This window comes from Cyrtonyx montezumae, unplaced genomic scaffold, assembly GCF_038088225.1.
Source record: "Cyrtonyx montezumae isolate F1298 unplaced genomic scaffold, pur_monq_1.0 scaffold_13, whole genome shotgun sequence".
Classification (NCBI taxonomy): Eukaryota; Metazoa; Chordata; class Aves; order Galliformes; family Odontophoridae; genus Cyrtonyx; species Cyrtonyx montezumae.
The window spans coordinates 6308974-6327995 of NW_027071859.1; the positions used below are offsets into that span (position 1 = coordinate 6308974).

Genomic DNA, 19022 nt, shown 5'->3' on the forward strand with positions numbered 1-19022 from the left:
CCTCCGCCAAGCACTCACCGCGCTGCCCCGCATGGTGACGCTGTCACAACGCCGCGCGCAGGGCCCTACGGTCCTTTCTGATTGCCTCCAACCGTCTCCTCCCGGCAGCCGCCAGCTCCTGGGCCGCGGGGACACGGCCGCGCGGTCCCGACCGGCGGCGAAACGGACCCCGAACGCGCGCGGACCGAGGCCGGAAGCTGCAGGCCACACCCCGGAAGCTACTGGCAGTACCCCGGAAGCTGCCGGCCACTTACCGGAAGCTGCGATTCGCGCCCTGGAAGCGCAAGGGGGTGTCGGGAAAGATGGCGGCCGCGGGCGGGCAGGTGTCGCCGGTGTGCGTGTTGGTGCTGGGTATGGCCGGCTCCGGGAAGACCACCTTCGTGCAGGTGAGGGGCCGTGGTGGGCGCTGCCGAGTGCTCCCGCGCTGGGCGGATCCTGACGCCATCTTGTGTCCCCGCAGTGCCTCGCGGCCCACCTGCACAGCCAGCGCTGCCCCCCGTACGTGATCAACCTGGACCCTGCCGTGTACGAGCTGCCCTTCCCCGCCAACATCGGTGAGATGGGGCTGGGCGGACGGCGGCGGCGTGGTGGGGGAGGAGCGGGGGGTGGTCGGGAAGCTGATGTGGTGTTTTCCTTATGCTCCGCAAAGGTAAGTTTTTTTTTCACGGCAGACGCTTGGTTAGGCTGTTTGTTCTTTAGAAGGTGCTAAGACCTAACGCGAGGGTGACTTTAAGTTGTTGTGGGTGCTGGATAGGTTTTGCTTTATTTAGAATCGTGGAGTGTTCCGAGTTGATTCTCGGGGTTTCTTCCAAGTCCAGCCACCCCAGAAATGAAACCGTACGTCTGAGAGCAGTGTCCACGTGCTCAAAGCACCTCCTAGTCCTAAATCCAAGTCATTTCTGAAGATATTAATGAATACTGTCCCTATGATGGAGTTAGAGTGTGATTTAATGCATGTGGCTTTTTGTTTTTCCTCTCCCAAACATTGAGAATTAATGTTTTAGCAGATTTCGTTGGGTTTCTTATCCTCAGCTGTGCTGTGGTTGGATGCTAACAAATAATGTCTCAAGCCATTGTAAAGGACATTAATTTTGGATAAATATCTTAAAAACAAACAGGCTTTATGCCCAGCCATTCCCAAAGGTCTGCTGTTCCCATAGGCTTGCCAGGTTTTAGTTTGGTTGGGGATTAATCACAGAATCACAGAACTGTAGGGGTTGGAAGGGACCTCCAGAGATCATCAGTCCAACCCCCTGCCCAAGCAGCTCCCAGCCCAGGTTGCACGGGTAGGTGTCCAGGCAGGTCTTGAATGTCTCCAGAGTAGGAGACCCCACCACCTCTTTGTGCAGCTGTGCCAGTGCTCCATCACTGCACTGTGAAGTAAGGTTCTGTCTCTTAAACTTTCTAAAAGTCTTAGCCCATTTCTTAGGGTATTCTGGAGACCGAAGTGTTTTATTGATGTCTGCTGAAGAGTTGATGCCTCCCAGTTCTGGGTCTCTCATAAAGTGATAAGTATTTGAAGATGCGTGCTTTAGTAACTGATATTGATGAAATAAGAACAGAATTCAGCTTAAGCAGTTAGGACTCAGTAACTGAATCTGCTGATGCTTCACATGAGTCACACTGGGTTTCATGTGTATGTTGACAGCACAGCAGCTCTATTAGTTTTTCATTTTATGTAGGAGATTTTTCCTGCTGGTACTAGATTTGTTGCTGGGACAAAAGGAGAGCTGATAGAAAAGGAAAGGCTTTGATGCAAATTAATAAAGAAGACTGTTATAAAATAAAGGTAGTTAAACTGTTTATGCTTTGCTCCCACTGTAGATATCCGGGACACTGTGAAGTACAAAGAGGTCATGAAGCAGTATCCTTTCTTTTGGTCTTACAGTGGTCTTTGAACAGATTTTGAAAAAGCTACCTGTCACTTTTACGTGTGAGGATGAAGGGAGATTGGGATTGCAGTAATGTAGATTGCTGCATGAAGACGAAAGGTTTTTGACTGTGTGTTTCTTGCATGGGAGATTAGAAATGCATGTAAATAATATTTTTATGTTCTTTGGGTCATTCTCTTCTTGTGTGTTACAGGTGCTTCTGCTTAATAGTACATTTTTAAAAATAACATGAGTCATAAAATCATAGAACAGTTTGTGTGGGAAGGGACCTTTAGGATCACACAGTTCCAACCCCCTGCTATAGGCAGGGAGATGTCCCTCTGCACCAGGTTGCTCACAGCCCAATCCAACCTGGCCTGAAATGCTTCCTGGGAGGGGGCATCCACATCCTCTCTGGGTGACCTGTTCTGGTGTCTCACCACCCCTGCAGGAGCTCTGTCCACATCTCTTGTTCAGCCAGTTTCTGTTTGTAATGGATGAGGGCAGTAGCTTTTTCCCTCTGTATTTACAGATCAAATTTTGTTACTGAAACTGCCCGCAGGAGGTGGTAAAAACTATTTATTCCTAGTTTGATCATAATGAAAGCACTGTTGTCTCTCCGAGTCTCTAAGACGTTGCACTGGTGGCTTAAGCTGCACAGTAGCTTGGGGATTATGATTCAGTAACATCACACTGACAACTGCAGTTCCAGAGAGGTTTGGAGGTCTTCTGTCCCTTATGTCATAGGTTTTTCAGATGGATGTCATCCAATGTTTTATATTCAGTATTTTAGGAAAAAGAATAGAGATTATGGAAGATAGGATTGTGATTTTGGCTGTTTCATTAGGAGTTACCATTAAAACATCTAAGCATAAGCTTGAATTTGTTTTGTGGATGTGTTAGTTGCTTTGCTGTGTTTGTTAGCCATCACTGGAGTTTAACATCTCATTAAACAGTGCTTAAAGAGAGCGTCTGCCAGTGTGCTTGGAGATCTAGAGCAGTGACCCTGGAAGACTGCATGTACTGGCAAACCACTGCTAGTTCTTATGCAGCAAAGAGAAGACACGATGTAATAAGAGTGTTTGTGTCTGTGACTGTGATTGGTAAACAGATCCATATGCACAGAAAGGAATTTTGAAATCTTCAAGACACTCCAAAGTTCATAGGTTCATAGGTACATTAGGTTGGAAAGGACCTACAAGATCATGTTGTCCAACCATCCTCCTATCACTATCCCTACCCAACTACTAAATCAAATCCCTTAGCACCTCATCTAAACGCTTCTTGAACAGCACTAGGGATGGTGCCTCAACCACCTCCCTAGGCAGGCCATTCCAGTGCCTGACCACTCTTTCAGTGAAAAAATGTTTCCTCAGGTCTAATCTAAATCTTCCCCGGCGCAACTTGTGGCCATTCCCTCTCGTCCTGTCATTATTTATCAGGGAGAAGAGGCCCACCCCCTCCTCGCCACAACCTCCCTTCAGGAAGTGGTAGAGTGCAAAGTGTCTTTACAGGGTTCATTCCCATTCTTTCTATTTGAATTTTGCTGTACTAGAAATCTTTTAAGTATATTTTGAGGTATGTATTCTTAAAAATGAAATGCATCCAGGGCACTGATAAGTACTGAATTACTAACTGTGTAGTTGATCTTTTCTGGAAGGACAAAGATGGCTTTGTTTGTACATGTGTGCATATGTTTTTCTCTGTCAGAAATGATAATGCTTTCCTGAATGAAGCACCTAGATATGGGCTGGGCCCGAATGGTGGAATAGTGACCTCTCTCAATCTTTTTGCTACAAGGTTTGATCAGGTATGAGGTTGATCCTATGTGATACTGTGCTCTGAGTACTGTGCCTGGAGGCTGTAGATGTTTTTTGTGTATCTAGAGTTTCAGAAAGTGCTACTTAACCTTCTAATATTTGTTGAGAGTTAGTGCATTCTCCCTGTTTTGCAAAGCAGCCAAACTGCACTAGCTCTTAACTAAGTGAAATGTATCCTTCTTTTTCTACTATTCTGTGTAATGTAAAATTTAGATGACTCGTGTACAGAATGTTGTCACATGAGTGTTCTGTTTCTGTATTTGCTGTAAAAACCTGTATACAATTGCTCTGACTTTGAAGTAGGGAAGTCACTGCTGGAGATTGATCAAGTTTCCCTAAGCTCATTTGATAATTGTTCATTGTCTTAAATCTTATTTCTAAATCAGCACTGGTGTGGAACCCTATTCAAGATGTTCAAGGAGTGTGAGTTCTCTTAGGAAATAGGTGGGGAACAGCTGCATTAACTGTATCATTTGTTTCACCTGGTGGTAGGACACAGGTAAAATCAAGGCTGTTTTTGCAAGTTCTCACAGTGTCTGAGTGTTTTCTATCAATTTCCATCTTCGATGTAGTGACTTTTAGCTTTCATTATATCACAGAATGACAGAATTGTAGGGGTTGGAAGGGATCTCTAGAGATTGTTGAGTCCAGCCTCCCTGCCAAAGCAGCTCCCTAGACCTCAGTGTCTATTTTTTATAGCTATTGTAGCTGTGCAAGTTGAAGTTGATGCTTCTGTTATAAAATGGTTATTTGAGTTTCCTGTTCTGACCCTAAATACAAAGTGTACTGCTGCTTTTTCCATCAGGTGATGAAGTTTATTGAGAAGCGACAGAATGCATCCAAGTGAGTATGTTCTAACAAGTTCTACTCTTCTGGAATCAATGTGGGAAAAGCATAAGACATCCATAAAAAGGATCCCTGAGTGTTTTCTGCTTGTTCTTCTGCCTTGGGGTAAATTTTATCTGGAAAAGAGGCATAGATTAGAACAGATTACTGGACTTTATAAAAAATATGTATTACAAAGAAATATCTACTGATTCTAGATCTGCTTTTCTCGTTCTTCATCAGACTTTCATTGATTTTCTCATGTGCTGTTTAAACAGGCAATGATTAGTTTTGGTTCTGAATAGTTTGTGTAGTAGATGTTAAATTAATGCCTTTGGGTGCAGCAGAATCTTAAGAGTGAGTGCTTCTCACCAAATTGACACAGGGATTTTTCAGCTATGCTCATACATCTCATCACTGTTTGGGATGTGTAACACAAGGGTAATGTGATTTGCTGCTCCCTGCACGTGGTAATATGGTCACAGCAGGACAGTGTGCCTGACTAATTCTCCCTATTTTTTTGTTGGTGGTGACTTCTTATCAGATATGTTATCATTGACACACCTGGGCAGATTGAGGTATTCACATGGTCAGCATCAGGAACCATCATAACTGAGGCCTTGGTAAGCATGTTCTATGCGACTTGACACTGAGGCTGTGTGAAAAAGGTGCCTGCCTTCTTCTAATCAGGATGCCTTTTGCCATGTTTTTCCAGGCTTCCTCTTTTCCTTCGGTTGTTGTTTATGTGATGGACACCTCTCGCAGTACCAACCCTATCACCTTTATGTCCAACATGCTGTATGCATGCAGGTAAGAAAAGCTGAAAATGCAAACCATCTCTTCTGAGTCCTTTGTCCCCTTGGTGTTATCTGGGAGGGGGAGAGCAACAATTTGTTTAGACTTCATCCAAGGAGCTTTTCAGTTGAGAAGAATATGTCCAATTCATTTTGTGGGAATGTGGCTGATAGGAAGGACCAGGGCTCATAGTAAAGTTAGAATGTTGTTGTGTGTATCTTCAGTTTTCTGACTCAAGTAAGGGATTTCTGTTGTTAAAATAAAGAATGGAGCAGACATTAAATACGTGAATTCTGGTGGTGAGAAATGATTGTTCTAACTTAAATCTCTGACAAGTAGGGGCTTAGCATATGGGATTTCTGTCTGCAGTCTCTTCATTTACAAAATCTACTGAACTATAAAGTTTCCATGGAGATTTAAAGGTGATACACATCTTTACAGATGTGTTACAATGACAGTGTATGTGGCCGTGTGAAGTCATCTTGGAATGTTTTGCATAAGTCTTGCCTGCTTTGAAATTTATATATATTTTTATACTCTAATGAGTACTAAGTTATTTGTAACAGTTCTCTTTTATTTTTTTTTGTTTGTTAAATTTTCAGTATCCTGTATAAGACAAAGCTACCTTTTATTGTTGTCATGAACAAGGTAAGTTAAAGCTATGGTTTTTAAGTTCCAGCAAAGCATGGTTCTCCTTAGCTTGTTTTATTGTAGTGTCTCCATCTTATTACAGAAATATGTTTTTTTCTGAAAAAGAGAGGCTGGGAAGGAGCTAAACACTGGCTAAATGCTGAATCTAGAAAAGATCTGGCAGAGAAAGTAGCAAGGAAATTTAGGGACAGGCAGTTACACCCAAATGTTCAACTTTGACATTTTGCTACCAGTTTGAAAAATGTTTTGCTGGATCTGTTAGAGATTTGGTTTCTTGAGGCTTTCTTGTTCTAAATCCCTTTTTTTTTTCTTTGATTGAATTTTGTAAAATATGCTTTACAAATTCGGTGTCAACTAGAAATGTATGTCACAGAGGTAGATTTTCCCTCTGGGAAATTGTCTGGGTGACTGGATGCTGCTCATATTGTCTTAGTTTTTACAAGTAGAATATTTGGATCCTGGCCCAGAAATTCCTACCGCTTCAATGTTTCTTTGATAGATTTGTTTTTCATCTACACTTGTTTTAAAGTGTGCCATCCACAGCCTCCTAACAACTTAATGCTACTCTATAAGGAAGCAGAACTTCCTAACGTAAGGGTAAGTCCATTATTGAATCTGCTTTTACAGCTGTGGGAAAAGGCATGAGGCCGGAAAATCATTTTCCCTTAAGAAAATGTTTTTTTTTTTATAGACTAGAAGAAATGGAATTTCTACAGTGTGTGTATGGAAAGGTTCATAGGTTCATAAGGTTGGAAAGGACCTACAAGATCATGTTGTCCAACCATCCTCCTATCACTATCCCTACCCAACTACTAAATCAAATCCCTTAGCACCTCATCTAACCGCTTCTTGAACAGCACTAGGGACGGTGCCTCAACCACCTCCCTAGGCAGGCCATTCCAGTGCCTGACCACTCTTTCAGAGAAAAAATGTTTCCTCAGGTCTAATCTAAATCTTCCCCGGCGCAACTTGTGGCCATTCCCTCTCGTCCTGTCATTGATAGACCCAAGGTTTTGGCTTCACAGCTTCATTTAGATCTGAATTCTAGCCTTAAGTTACTTAAGTCAGCAGCATTTAAAGAATTACTGACAAGCAATTCAAAATTGACTCTTCATAAGAATGGAGAAATCCCAAGGAGCTGAACGTGTGCAGTGATAAAGAGAGGGCCTTGGGGGTACTCCTTGACAGAAGCAGGCAGTGTGTGCTTGCAGCCTAGAAAACTAGCTGTATCTTGGGCTCCATCAGAAGTGTAGCTGGCAGGTCAGAGGAGGTGATTGTTTCCCTTTACTCCGCTCTTATGAGACCCCACCTGGGGTTCTGTATTCTAAGAAAAGGCTTTGGGGACCTTTTGCAACCTCCCAGTATTTGTAGGGATCCTACGGGGAAGATGAGGAGAAAGTCTTTATCTGGGACTGTAGTGACAGGACAAGGGTTAATGGTTTTAAACTAAGAGTAGGTTTAGATCAGATACAAGCAAAAAAATCTTTCCTGTGAGGTGGTGAGGCAGTGAAACGGGTTGCCCAGAGAAGTTGTTGATGCTGTCTACCTGGCAGCGTTCAAGACAAGGTTGGATGGGCCTTTGGGCTGCTCAGTGTAGTGGGAGTTTCATCCCCTCCACTCCATAGTGGGGAGGTTGGGACTAGGTGATGTTTAAGGTTCCTTACAACCCAAATTATTCTGTGACATAGGTTTAAGGAATATTAGATTTTTAGAGGAAAAAAAATCCCAACTTGCAGAGTTGATTCAATTTTATTTATAGAATTTAATCAAAGTATTTCTGAATCATCAGGGTTTGGATCTTTGATGGATTCAGTTCTGTTGCAAATATTTTGAATAATACAGGGAAATTCTGTTTTACTCCTTCCTATTGGTGCTGAGAAGTGAAATATGTAGCTTTAGACACTTGTGTTGTAATAGCTGAGGATTTGCATATACTTTGATGTATTTATAAAACTCTTTATTAAACTGTTCACTTATCAATCCATGTGAACTTATGGAACCATCTGATCTGTTTTGTGTCCATGATCTTGCTCTTAGTTCATAACTTCTTCAGGTCAGAGCGCAGCTCAGTTTATAAAAGCCCAATAGCATGTTGCCCAACATAGAGGAGTCCCACAGCCATCAAGCCAATCAAAAAAGGACTCAAATCTGTTCTTGTCACACCTCAATCATAAAATCTAATATTTACAAATTAAGCTGTTTTGTAAAGCAATTTTTGGATGCCTCTTTTCAGTAAGCCACACAATTTTTTATAGCCAGACTTTCAATCTCCTTAAAAGTGAGATAGGTGTTGTCTTCTCTTCTTGTATTCAAGTAGTTGTTTTGACTAAAAAAAGCCAGAACTTTGAAAACGTCAGACCAGGGCAGAATATTTTGCAAAGATCAGCATTATGTAAGTAAGTCTAATGTGCATTTTTTTTTAATTAGCTTTAGGAAGTGGACAAAGAGTTAATCATTTATTACTTCTGAAAACACTGTCTTTTCCTTCCAGACTGACATAATTGATCACAGTTTTGCAGTAGAATGGATGCAGGACTTTGAGACTTTTCAGGATGCTCTGAACCAAGAGACTTCCTATGTCAGTAACCTGACTCGTTCTATGAGTTTAGTGCTGGATGAGTTTTACAGTTCACTGAAGGTAAGTTTTCTCTCTTTTTATGTATTTATTTATTTTAATTTTAAATGCCTCTCACAAAAGCCTGGAGAAGAGAAAGCTCAAGCTCAAGGAGTCCAGTTAGTGTGTGGTGTCTCCCCTGGGTCCAGTAATCTTTAACTTATCCACTTGGATGAAGTGATAGGGTGCCTCCTCAGCAAGTTTCCTCTGTCAGACTGTGGAGTGCTCTGCTGCCTTTCAGAAGGTTCTCAACAGGCTGCAGAAATGGGCCGTGTGCTGGAGCAGTTTGTTCACAGGGTCCAGTAGGAGGTCTGCAAGTAGTGGTGTTCCCCCATCTTGTTCAACGTCTTCATCAATGAGCTGGATGCAGGGAGAGAGTCTACCCTCAGCAATTTTGCTGATGATACAAAGCTGGAAGGAGTGGCTGACACACCAGAAGGCTGTGCTGCCATTCAATGAGGTGTGCACAGCTTGAGAGTAGAGCAGAGAGAAACCCGATGAGGTTCAACAATGGCAAGTGTAGAGTCCTACACCTGGAGAGGAATAACTGCATGCCTCAGTGCAGGTTAGGGGCTGAGCTGATGGAGAAGAGCTCTGCAGAGAAGGACCTGGGGGTCCTGGTGGATAACACGTTGCCCGTGAGCCAGCAGAGTGCCCTTGTGGCCAATAAAGCTAGTATCTCACAGCTCTAATCTGCTGGTATTTGGTAATAAATAACATTAATATCCCCATGCTGAGTTTGTTCTGCCTGTGCCCATAATCTCCTTGCCATTTTCAACCTTTGAGCCCTTTTTTAGCATTTTTTTCCCCTCAGTTCCTTTGAGATGAGGGAGTGAGAGTGGTGTGGTGAAGCTCCATCAGTGTGAAACTGCCACAGTTGCCCCATCTTGTTTGTTATATTTAGCCATTGTATTAACTATATATATATCTGTGGGATATCAAGATTGGAAGTACGAGAGTGTACTGCAGAACCAGATTTGCCTTTTTTTAACTTGTGTTATTTTTCTTCTCTGATCAATTTTATAGAAGAGAAAACTGTTCCCTGGGTTAGTTAAAAGTAGAGAAGAGGTTGGAAAAAATGTGTATCACTAGATTCCCACAGGTATTTTTTCAGTGCCACTGTCTAGCTTTACAGCTCTCATTCTCTCCATTACCTAAAAACTCAGTTCAGTTACTCTTTAGTTCTGATGTGTGTTTTTTTTTTAACAGGTGGTTGGTGTTTCTGCTGTGTTAGGCACAGGATTGGATGATTTTTTTGTTCAGCTTTCTAAAGCTGTAGATGAATATGAGAGGTAAGTTGATAACATTTGATTCCTGACCCTCTGAATACTTGCTGAAATTACTGTTTCACTAAACTACTCCTTTGATTTGAAGAAGTGTTTGCTTTTCAAGCCAAGGCAGTAAGGTTTCTAATAAACTGAAAAGTAAGAACATAAGAAGAAGCAATCAAAAGAAACTATGCTTTGGTGAATTTTTTGTGCTATTCAATGGGAAAAAAAGTAGAAGCCAACTGTGCTAGCAAAATATGAAGTCAGTTTTTTTTATCTGGTTCTGTACAATGATCAAGCTTTGAATTTTCCTCATAAAGAGGTAGACAGTATAGGTGAGTGAGTTGAAATTCAAGACCATAGAACCATAGAATCATAGAATCACCAAGATTGGAAAAGACCTCCAAGATCATCCGGTCCAACCGTCCACCCATCACCAATAGTTCTCAGCCCATAAGGTAATTACTATCATATTTATTTCAGCCCCTTGACTGGTCAAAACAAAGCAAACAATGCAAAACAAGGCAAAAATATGGTGGGACCTTTCTGGAGATCCATGCAGATGAACTACATGGTTTTTTCAGCTTTATGCGATCACTGAGTGAGACCAAAGGCTCTGCAATCCTGACCCCCCACTTCTGTTGTGACCACTGGACACAGGTCCTGAGTTCCAGAACATGTTTCCCCATGGCCATAACCTGAAGTGGGTGCTCAGAATTCCATTGTCTCTTGTCTCCATAGCTAGAGATGCCATGCAGAAGTTATAAAGTGCTTCAGTCCACATCATTTTTTAAACTAACAGTGCAGTAACCTGTAATTCACCATCCCTTAATCCAGATCCCGACTCTTGGAGTGGCTGAACATCATCTTGCATCTTGAACTACGCTATCCTAAGGCCTTCATAACACTCTTTTATGGGCAACATCACATTCTTTCCAGACAGTATGACTTAAGGGGGAAGGTGATATAAAGTTCCTTTAGATCCAACACATCAATTCTGCTGGTGCTCTGACAACACGAGGAACAACAATATTAACTCCATCCCAAACCCTGGCACGCTGTCGTGCACTGGCTGACTCCCAGATTAGGCTGTCCAAAAGAAAGTGTCCAAAGATATCCTTAAGAGGAATTCACAGAAGATTCAGAACACAGCCCATGGCAGCACACCCAACCTCAGCATATAAAGCTGGTATAGCTGCAGTTTTTGGCCTGTAGCTTTGTGTAGTCAGCCCACCACAAATCTTACCATACCAGTAGAGCTACATGCTGAAATGAGGTCATATTGGAAAGAGCAACAAGCAGAGGTCTTTTCTTTGAGAAGTTAGCGGATATACTGGATTCATCCTCGTGAAATATTGCTGGACTGCTCTGTAACATTAGAAAGCAAATCTAGGAATTTGGATTACCTGGAAATAGCTAAGACAGACTGTATATTATTTTCTAGAGGAAAACACATTACGCTTTATCAGTCTGAAAAGGCTGTTACAACTTCAGCTGTTACAGCTTCATGCCCCCCAGATCAAACTAATAGGGTACAGCCAGCCACATGAATTAGGTGGATACACAGAGAGCTCATTATGAACTCCATAGAATCATAAAGTGGCTTAGGTTGGAAGGGATTTTAAATATCATCCAGTTCTAACCCCATTGCCCGTTGGTCAGGATTGCCACCCACTAGATTGGGCTGCCCAGGGCCCCATCCAACCTGGCCTTGAATGCCTCCAAGGCATGGGGCATCCACAGCTTCTTTGGGCAACCCATGCCAGAGCCTCACCACTCTCTGAGTAAGGAATTTCTTTATAACATCTGATCTATTTTTTCACTCTTTTAGTTTAGTCAAAGTCAGTGATCTGATGGTTAGTTATGGCAATGAAATGACTATTTCTATAGAGTTGTTTTTTCTTTTGTTCTGTTTAAATTGTTATTTTTTTAATCTATCCAGACTGTGTGAGAAAGGTTTAGCATTTTAATGGAGTATATTCACTTTGCATCCTTTATTTTCAGAACACATTTGGTTAGAAGTAGTTTGGGATAGAAACAAGCCTCAAAAGTGATCCCTCATTAATATAAGTGATGTATTAGCTGAGAATGAATGCACTGTGTGTGTTTATCTTTGCAGGGAATATCGTCCAGAATATGAACGCCTGAGGAAATCGTTGGTAAGTACTTCTAACTGCTGTAGACTGGAGCAGTGCATCTTGGAATCACTTTTATGTGCAGAATTGACTCTCTGTTGTGAGGCTGTAATGCTTTATTTAATATTCAGTGTGGAAAAAGTCTTGTCCTGAAGTTCACAATCTGACTTTTTCCCCTTGATTTGATGGAGCACATCATTACAAAAATAGAGATGTTTTGTAGAGGAGATGTTGCTCGTGTTCTAGGGCTAAATAATTCAAGTTTACTGGGGCATATTTCTGCATCAGTCAAATGCACAGTTTTGACTTAGATAATTAATAATGAAGATTGAATTGGAATGCCAAAATGAATAGCTCTGCTCACCTGGAGTTCTGTCTGTGCAAGGACAGTTCTTGCAGACACAGCTTCACTAAGTTTGATTTCCTGGAGTTGCTGAAAGTGTTCCTGAAGTTCACTGTGCTGGAGGTTGCTTTCTGTGCTTAACCAGAAGTTCTCATAAAACCTGCTCATTGACTTCTGTTTTTTGTTGGTTTATTTTTTTTGCCCTGGGGACAGAGTACTGTGGGAGATATGTTTTGAATGTTTTCAGAAGCTGCTTGTAACTTTGTACCCACAGGAGAAGGCTCAAAATAAACAAAAGAGAGATCAGCTGGAGCGCTTACAGAAGGACATGGGCTCTGTGTGTATGCAGGGCAGCGCACTTACAGGTATTTTCCAGGGGAAGAAGAATAGTTTTACTACAGAAGCTCTCTGAAGAGCTTGCCTTGACAAGCCACACTGCTTTTCATTGCAGAAGCATGAAAACAGCTTAATCTTAGTGGAGTGGGACTTCAGTTCGTGTGGGATGGGTCAGATGTAGCTACGTGTCAGTAACAAACATGCATGGGAGAAACCCTGGTGTGTAGATAAAGCAGTGGACGTACTTGGAGTAATGCAGTATTTTAGAAAAGATGAAACAGTCAAATTAGAATATGAGAAAGCCCTGCTGCTGGTTGAGCTGCTGCCTTATATGAGGTTTAGTTTGGTGCTGCTGCAGTCTGTCCTGAATCTTGGGAATCTGCAAGCATGAGCTTTCTATCCCTTTAGAGTAGGTATTCGTTGTATGCAAACAGAAATGGTTGGGGCATGAGCTAACTTACTTGTTAGTGTGATGTTTTGCCTATAACCGTATCTGTTCCTTCCAAGGGTCTGATGATGCTTCTGCAATGGGTCCCTCTGAGCTGATCCTAACACGAGGAAACCTTGATGAGGAGGAAGAAGAGAGGGAGAGTGATACTGATGACATTGACCATGAAGGTAAGGGAATGAGAGATCTGATCTGGTCTAAAAGCTGCTCATCTAGCCATGAAATATCCTGTGTTTCATTAAATGTATTGGCTGTAATGAGAGCCTTGGAGAAAAGCAAACAGTCACGTAAATAGAGGTGTCCTAAATATACTCAGTCCAGTGATAACATGCTTTAATTTTTGTGAAAGTTCAACTGCAAATTTTACATTCAAGTAAGTATAAAAATACTTACTCAAATAATGCATTAAGTAAGATGCGTGCACTAGGCTACTCGCTATGCCTTTTAAGTTCTTACAGTGTGTCATGTTCTGTTACAGAGTTTGCGGAATTAACTTCATTCTTTCCCTGTTCAATTAATGTTTAAGATCACTTCTTTCTTTTCCCTTGTAACGAAATTGAAAACCAGATGGACTTTTGGTGTTGCTCAGACTAGCATGATTCTAGCTTTCTTTAGGAACACAAATAGAAACAAATGCTGAAATGATTTTTAACTGTGGATTTTTTTTTTCCTCCCAGTTACTGAGGAGAGTCACGAAGAACCAGCCTTTAAAAACTTTATGCAAGAAACACAGATGAGATACCAGAGAAGCAGCAATGAGAATAAATGAGACACCCAAAAATAAAGGGCTTGAAATGGAATTAACAGGAAAGGAACAGCATAAGGAAAGTTGCATGGAAACATGCCTGAAGTTTGAAGTCCGTGAACAGCTTCCTCTGATATACAGCACCCTGCAGAACTGTTGGCCATATGAGTAGAGGGGCTTTGTATCCAATGGACTGCACGTCTGGCTGTCTGCTACAAAATCACAGAACCTTGGGAGCTGGAAAGGACCCCTACAGATCCCTGAGTCCAAGCCCTGCTGAGGCAGGTTCCCTAGAGCAGGTTGCACAGGAAAGCATCCAGGTGGGTTTAAATATCTCCGGAGAAGGAGAGCCCACCACCTCTCCGTGCAGCCTGTCCCACAGCTCTGCCACGCTCACAGTAAAGAATTTTTTCTGATGTTTGTATGGAACGTCTGTTTTGTAGTTAGTGCCTGCTGCCCCTTGCCCTGTTTTTTGGCACCACCCAACGGAGCCCCATCCTCCTGACCCCCACCCTTCAGATACTGATCAGCACTGATTACATCCCGCGGTGAATTTGGATGTAACCGCGTTGCTCCGCCAGTCCTCCCAAGACTCGATTTCATCGAGCCTTTATCCCCTACCACGCATGCGTGCGGAGGAGCGTCCCCTTCCATCAGCCGCTCTGACGCACGGCGTCCGCTAATCTCTATGGTCGTCCTCAGTGCAGCTCTGCGCATGCGCGTTGATACGCGGAAGTGGCTGATCGGCGTCAGCCGTTCTGTGCAGCCAGTCTCGATGGTGCAAGGTCCTCCCAGCCCTATGGCGCATGCGCGCCGAAGCGGCGTTTTTGGGTTCATCCGTCCATGTGGGCTCCACCTCCACTTGTAGATAAAAACAGTTTTACTTCAACGAAGATAAAGAATTATTTTGTGATCCCTACAGTTAAGTCTCCTATCCTCTTTAATCCTCTAAAATATATTAAAAAGTAACTTAACGAAATTATTCCAACTATAACAGTTGTGTATTTAAAAAGAAAAGTATTGTTTAAGCCTAACATGTCTGAGTACTTCGTTCTTTCTATATCAATCCTTCTTGACCTACGGGTGGTCCATTTTTTAGGCATGCTGCTAAAGGGGTGTCACTGGGGGATGTGTGGGTGCACTGAGTATATCCCCTGTAGATGAGCACAATGCAGTTTGCTGCCATAGAGCAACCTGGAGTTACACCGATGAAGTTCCTTGCTTCTTATGTAGCATTGCAGCACTGATGTTCTGATGCTGAACAGATAGTGAGAGTTTTCCTCGGAGCCTGTTGTTCCTCTGGTGATGTTTCAGTAGCTGCTTTCCTTTTCAGTGGCCCTGTAGGAATCCCAGAGAGTTTCTCCTCTCTCATCTGATTTTATTTCTTTAATAAAGGTGATCCAACAAGTCCTTAGGCAGGACGGAGCTGGTTGCTTCTAAGACCCAGGACTACAGTGTGGTAGAAACATGGACCAGAGCTGGAGTACACCTGGTGTTTCCAGCAGGGAGGAACTGCTGTTTACAGCTGTCACTGCAGTTAATATACTCACTAGGTGCCACGATATTAGTCAAAGTAGTTGCATTTAATCAAGATGATCCTGGTGCAGATGAGAAAAAGCAAATTGAAGTGTAGCAGAGCAGTATTGTATTGCTTTGGAAGAACTCCAGCACAAGTGCCAATAGATTTATTTTATTAGGCACTAAAAGCTCGTTTCCTGACACTGCTGACACAGAACAGAAAGAATTTTGCCTTAAACAATTCAGAAGGAGGTTAAAGTAATGGATAGGTGAGAAATATTGGACAAAGATATTAGAATCAAGAGTTATTCAGTAACAGTTGCTGTTTTAGTAACTCTAGAGCCTCACTGTTATACCTTTACTGAGAAAAATGAGTTTTAAGAAGGTCTGTATGGAAATCAATGAAGCAGAGCAGCAACAGCTATAGGTTTCCCTTACCAAAGCAAGAAGCAGCATGAAAGCAAAACAAATCTTGCACAAAAATTTAAGTGAAGCAGCAGTGAGTGATAATATGGTCTCTTCTGCTCCCTGGGCTTCAGCTCTGACTTGAACTCTGTTAAACTTTCATGTGCATTAAGTTACAAAGTGACTTACTCTTCAAAAAACAAAAATGAGTGCAAAAAATAAAACCCAAAAACCTAGAAGCTGAAAGCCAACACCCTTTTGGCTGAAGATTGGAAAACAAACCGAACCCTCTGAGTGCGACAGCTTTACCTCCAGCAGTTGGAGTGAACCACAGTTATTATTTGCAGCACCTGAGAAAACAATTTCAGCTTGCTTCTGTTGTCTGTGGGCAAAATTCTGCAGAATATGAGACAAACAGTGGGTGGCAGCAGCACCTCAAACCCTCAGCACTGTATCTAACACCCAGAGCCACAGGCCTTGGCAACAGAGCTTTAGTGTACACTGATATAAGTGGGTTTTGAACTAGAGTGATCTGTTTGGCTTGTCAGTTAGTGCCTGCTTGTATTAATTATGTTATTAATCATACATTTAATTTACACAGTTTTGTCTTTCTTTGCCATGGTATTTGATTTATTCTTAGTGTGCCTCCATCTTTACAGATCTCTTTGAATCTGGAAAACCTTCCTTTACACAGCAACTCACAAAACACTGTAAAAGACTGGAGACATATTTCAGTTGATTCTTATATCGTTCAACCATAAAAAAACCAACAGTGCGTCTACAGTATGTCACAATATCCTGGTAAGGGGCACCTTGTGACTTCTTAAGAGTTATCTGCTCCCCGGGTTCCAGTTTCACTTATTGCTGTACCAAACATTGGAGCCCATTAAATCACTGTCCCCTCCCAGCTGCTGGTGCAGACCTTGGGAGTTTGTGGTTTAGGTTATCCTTTGCCTTCATGCCCCTGTGCACCTCTGAGCTCCTGGAGATGGGCCTTGGATGAGCTGCAGCTCCTGTGTGGGGCCTGGGAGCAGCTGGACAGTGTTCATTGGACAGCCCCATGCCCTCTCACCACTGCCTCTCTTCTGTCTTAACAGTACAAACCTAATGATATCTTCCTAGCTCCTAAAACTGAAGGCTTTGGGGGGGGAAAAAAAAAAGAATCTACACCAGAGATAACTAAGGATGGCAACCTGTCGGGATTAGTCTGGCTTCTTGGCTTGCTATAAAACATAAGAGAGGAGAGAAACAAAGGCATTTGAAAAGAACTTGCAACTCTGGCTTCCAAAGTATTATTTACTAATTAGAGATTAAGGATTACACATTGCAAGAAATAACCTTGCTTAATGCTATTAATTAGTTACTGCCAGCACTTGAAAGCAGAAATTCATATGTACTTGTATGTTTCTCAATGCCTGTGCTGTAGGTAGGCTTTGCAAGTTCAATTCTCAGCCTGCTCAGCTGTTGCTAAAACTTTATTTGCCAAAATTTGGTTGGCATGAGTCAGTGCTGCCTTCGCAACACATTCTGGCCTGCTTGGAAATCTGCTTTCTCTATGGTTATATTGCTTTTTCTATAAATCTCAAAATAAATTCAGTGTGATTGGCCAAAGGAGCTTTTCCTGCTCCCTCCATCCCTAGAAAATAATACCCATGCTCAACAGGAAACCAAGTCGAGCAGTTAATATTTTATTTTATACAGTTAATAACCAGCAGAAAGTCCTGCAAAAGAATACAGTAGGTTGTAGGACTTGTTGCCTTAAGAACTGTGTGGGGTTCTGATTCAGAATTGAAAGCTGTATCTCTAGAAGCGTCATTTTTAATGCAGGACGTGCTTTTTTGATAAATAACTTTTTGATCAGTTATTACTTGGAGTCAATATCCAAAATGCACTGCCTCTGTTGTTTGGGTGTGAGAAGTAAATGTTAACTTGTCCTTTGTTTATCCCATTGTGTTATGTGACTGCAGGTTTAAATCAGGCCTTCCTAATATTTACTTCTTGCTGTATATCCTGGTTCTTTTCTGCTTCTCCCACATGTTTCATCTTGATTGGTCTCTTTTGGGTAGCTATTACACTGAAACTCTGTCCCAGTGTCTGAACAGGTTTCTATGCTATTGAACCTGGTGTAGGGAACCTGCTTTGGCAGGAAGGTTGGACTTGATGATCTCTTGAAGTCCCTTCTAACCCCTATGATTCTATGATTGCTTTCTTCTCCTTTCAGCTGACTTTCCTTATTGCTCATCAGTAATTTTCTTCACCTTAATGGCTCCCTAAGACAAAAAAACTTATTCCTGCAGCTTTAAGCTACTTTTCCACTGTCCGCTCCTTGCCCAAAGAGTACCAGCTACTGCAAGAAAGGTCTTTTATTTCACCTAATACTTGATATCACCTCCCAGAAACACTCTGAAGCTTGCAGAAAGTACACTCTTCACCAAAACCCTGAGATGCCTCTAAGAGCCTTCTCAAGCTGGGTAAGAGTTCATCTCAAGGATGATGTTTTTCTAAACCCTAAACTTTGCTCCAATTACAAGGAAAAATGATCACAGCAGCCTGTGAGTTCCGCTCCTCTTCCTGCTGGCTAATGAATCTTACAGATATGCATTGTTCTAATAGCTCTGATTAGCCTGTGATAATGAAGATGAGACAGCATTCAACTTGTCTACAGTAATATGTAAAGCTTTGATATGCTAATTCCTTGCCCAAGGTTTTCCTTTCGAGGGAGTCAGCTGGATTTTGCTTTCTCTCTGGTTGTGTCACAGGCAACAAAGCTCATAGATTGCAGTTTTTTTCTGGCTGAAATTCTGTGTCGTAGCAGGCAATTAGTAGTCATCCCAGTGAGCTACATTGGTGCCTTCCTATAGAGATCTCATAGAACACTGATAACAGATTGCGTCCTTCCCCCGTGTCACATTCACAGAATCAAGCTCTCCTCCCCAGGCTTTGGTGCCCAACTTTTTGTGCAGAGGAACAAGTGTCACACAGGATGTGACCCCGCTCCCTTCATTTGGTGAGCCCAGATGCTGATCTTAATTAGAGAAAGACATGTAAGGTTCCTTGAGAAGTCATCCAGGTAATCAACCAAAGGAGGAGTGATGATCCTTCCACCACTGCTCACAGATCTTTGTCTAACTTATTACAGACCTTTGCTGATGGGTTTTCCACTGCCCCTCCACCCCAGTACGTTATTACTGTAAACACTGTGATCTTTTTCTTACTCTGAGAAGAAATACATTTATCTGGTCATAGTT

At 42.3% G+C, this 19022-nt stretch overlaps 2 protein-coding genes across 2 annotated transcripts in view; one reads left to right on the forward strand and one right to left on the reverse strand.

The window, feature by feature from the left end:
- Window positions 1-39, reverse strand: part of ZNF512 (zinc finger protein 512) — a 15833-nt gene extending 15794 nt beyond the window's left edge. Inside the window, exon 1 of the mRNA XM_065730636.1 lies at window positions 19-39. Within this exon, the coding sequence (XP_065586708.1) occupies window positions 19-33 (15 nt within the window). The 5' untranslated portion in view covers window positions 34-39. The remainder of the gene's footprint in view (window positions 1-18) is intronic.
- Window positions 32-14256, forward strand: GPN1 (GPN-loop GTPase 1). The gene is given in 15 exon segments (XM_065730637.1): window positions 32-135; window positions 137-386; window positions 461-554; window positions 1825-1864; window positions 3615-3681; window positions 4497-4534; window positions 5061-5139; window positions 5232-5326; window positions 5914-5959; window positions 8454-8600; window positions 9786-9868; window positions 11964-12003; window positions 12597-12687; window positions 13166-13276; window positions 13784-14256. Coding segments are annotated over 15 exon segments (1377 nt in total). The 3' UTR covers window positions 13876-14256.
- Window positions 14257-19022: the final 4766 nt, after the last annotated feature.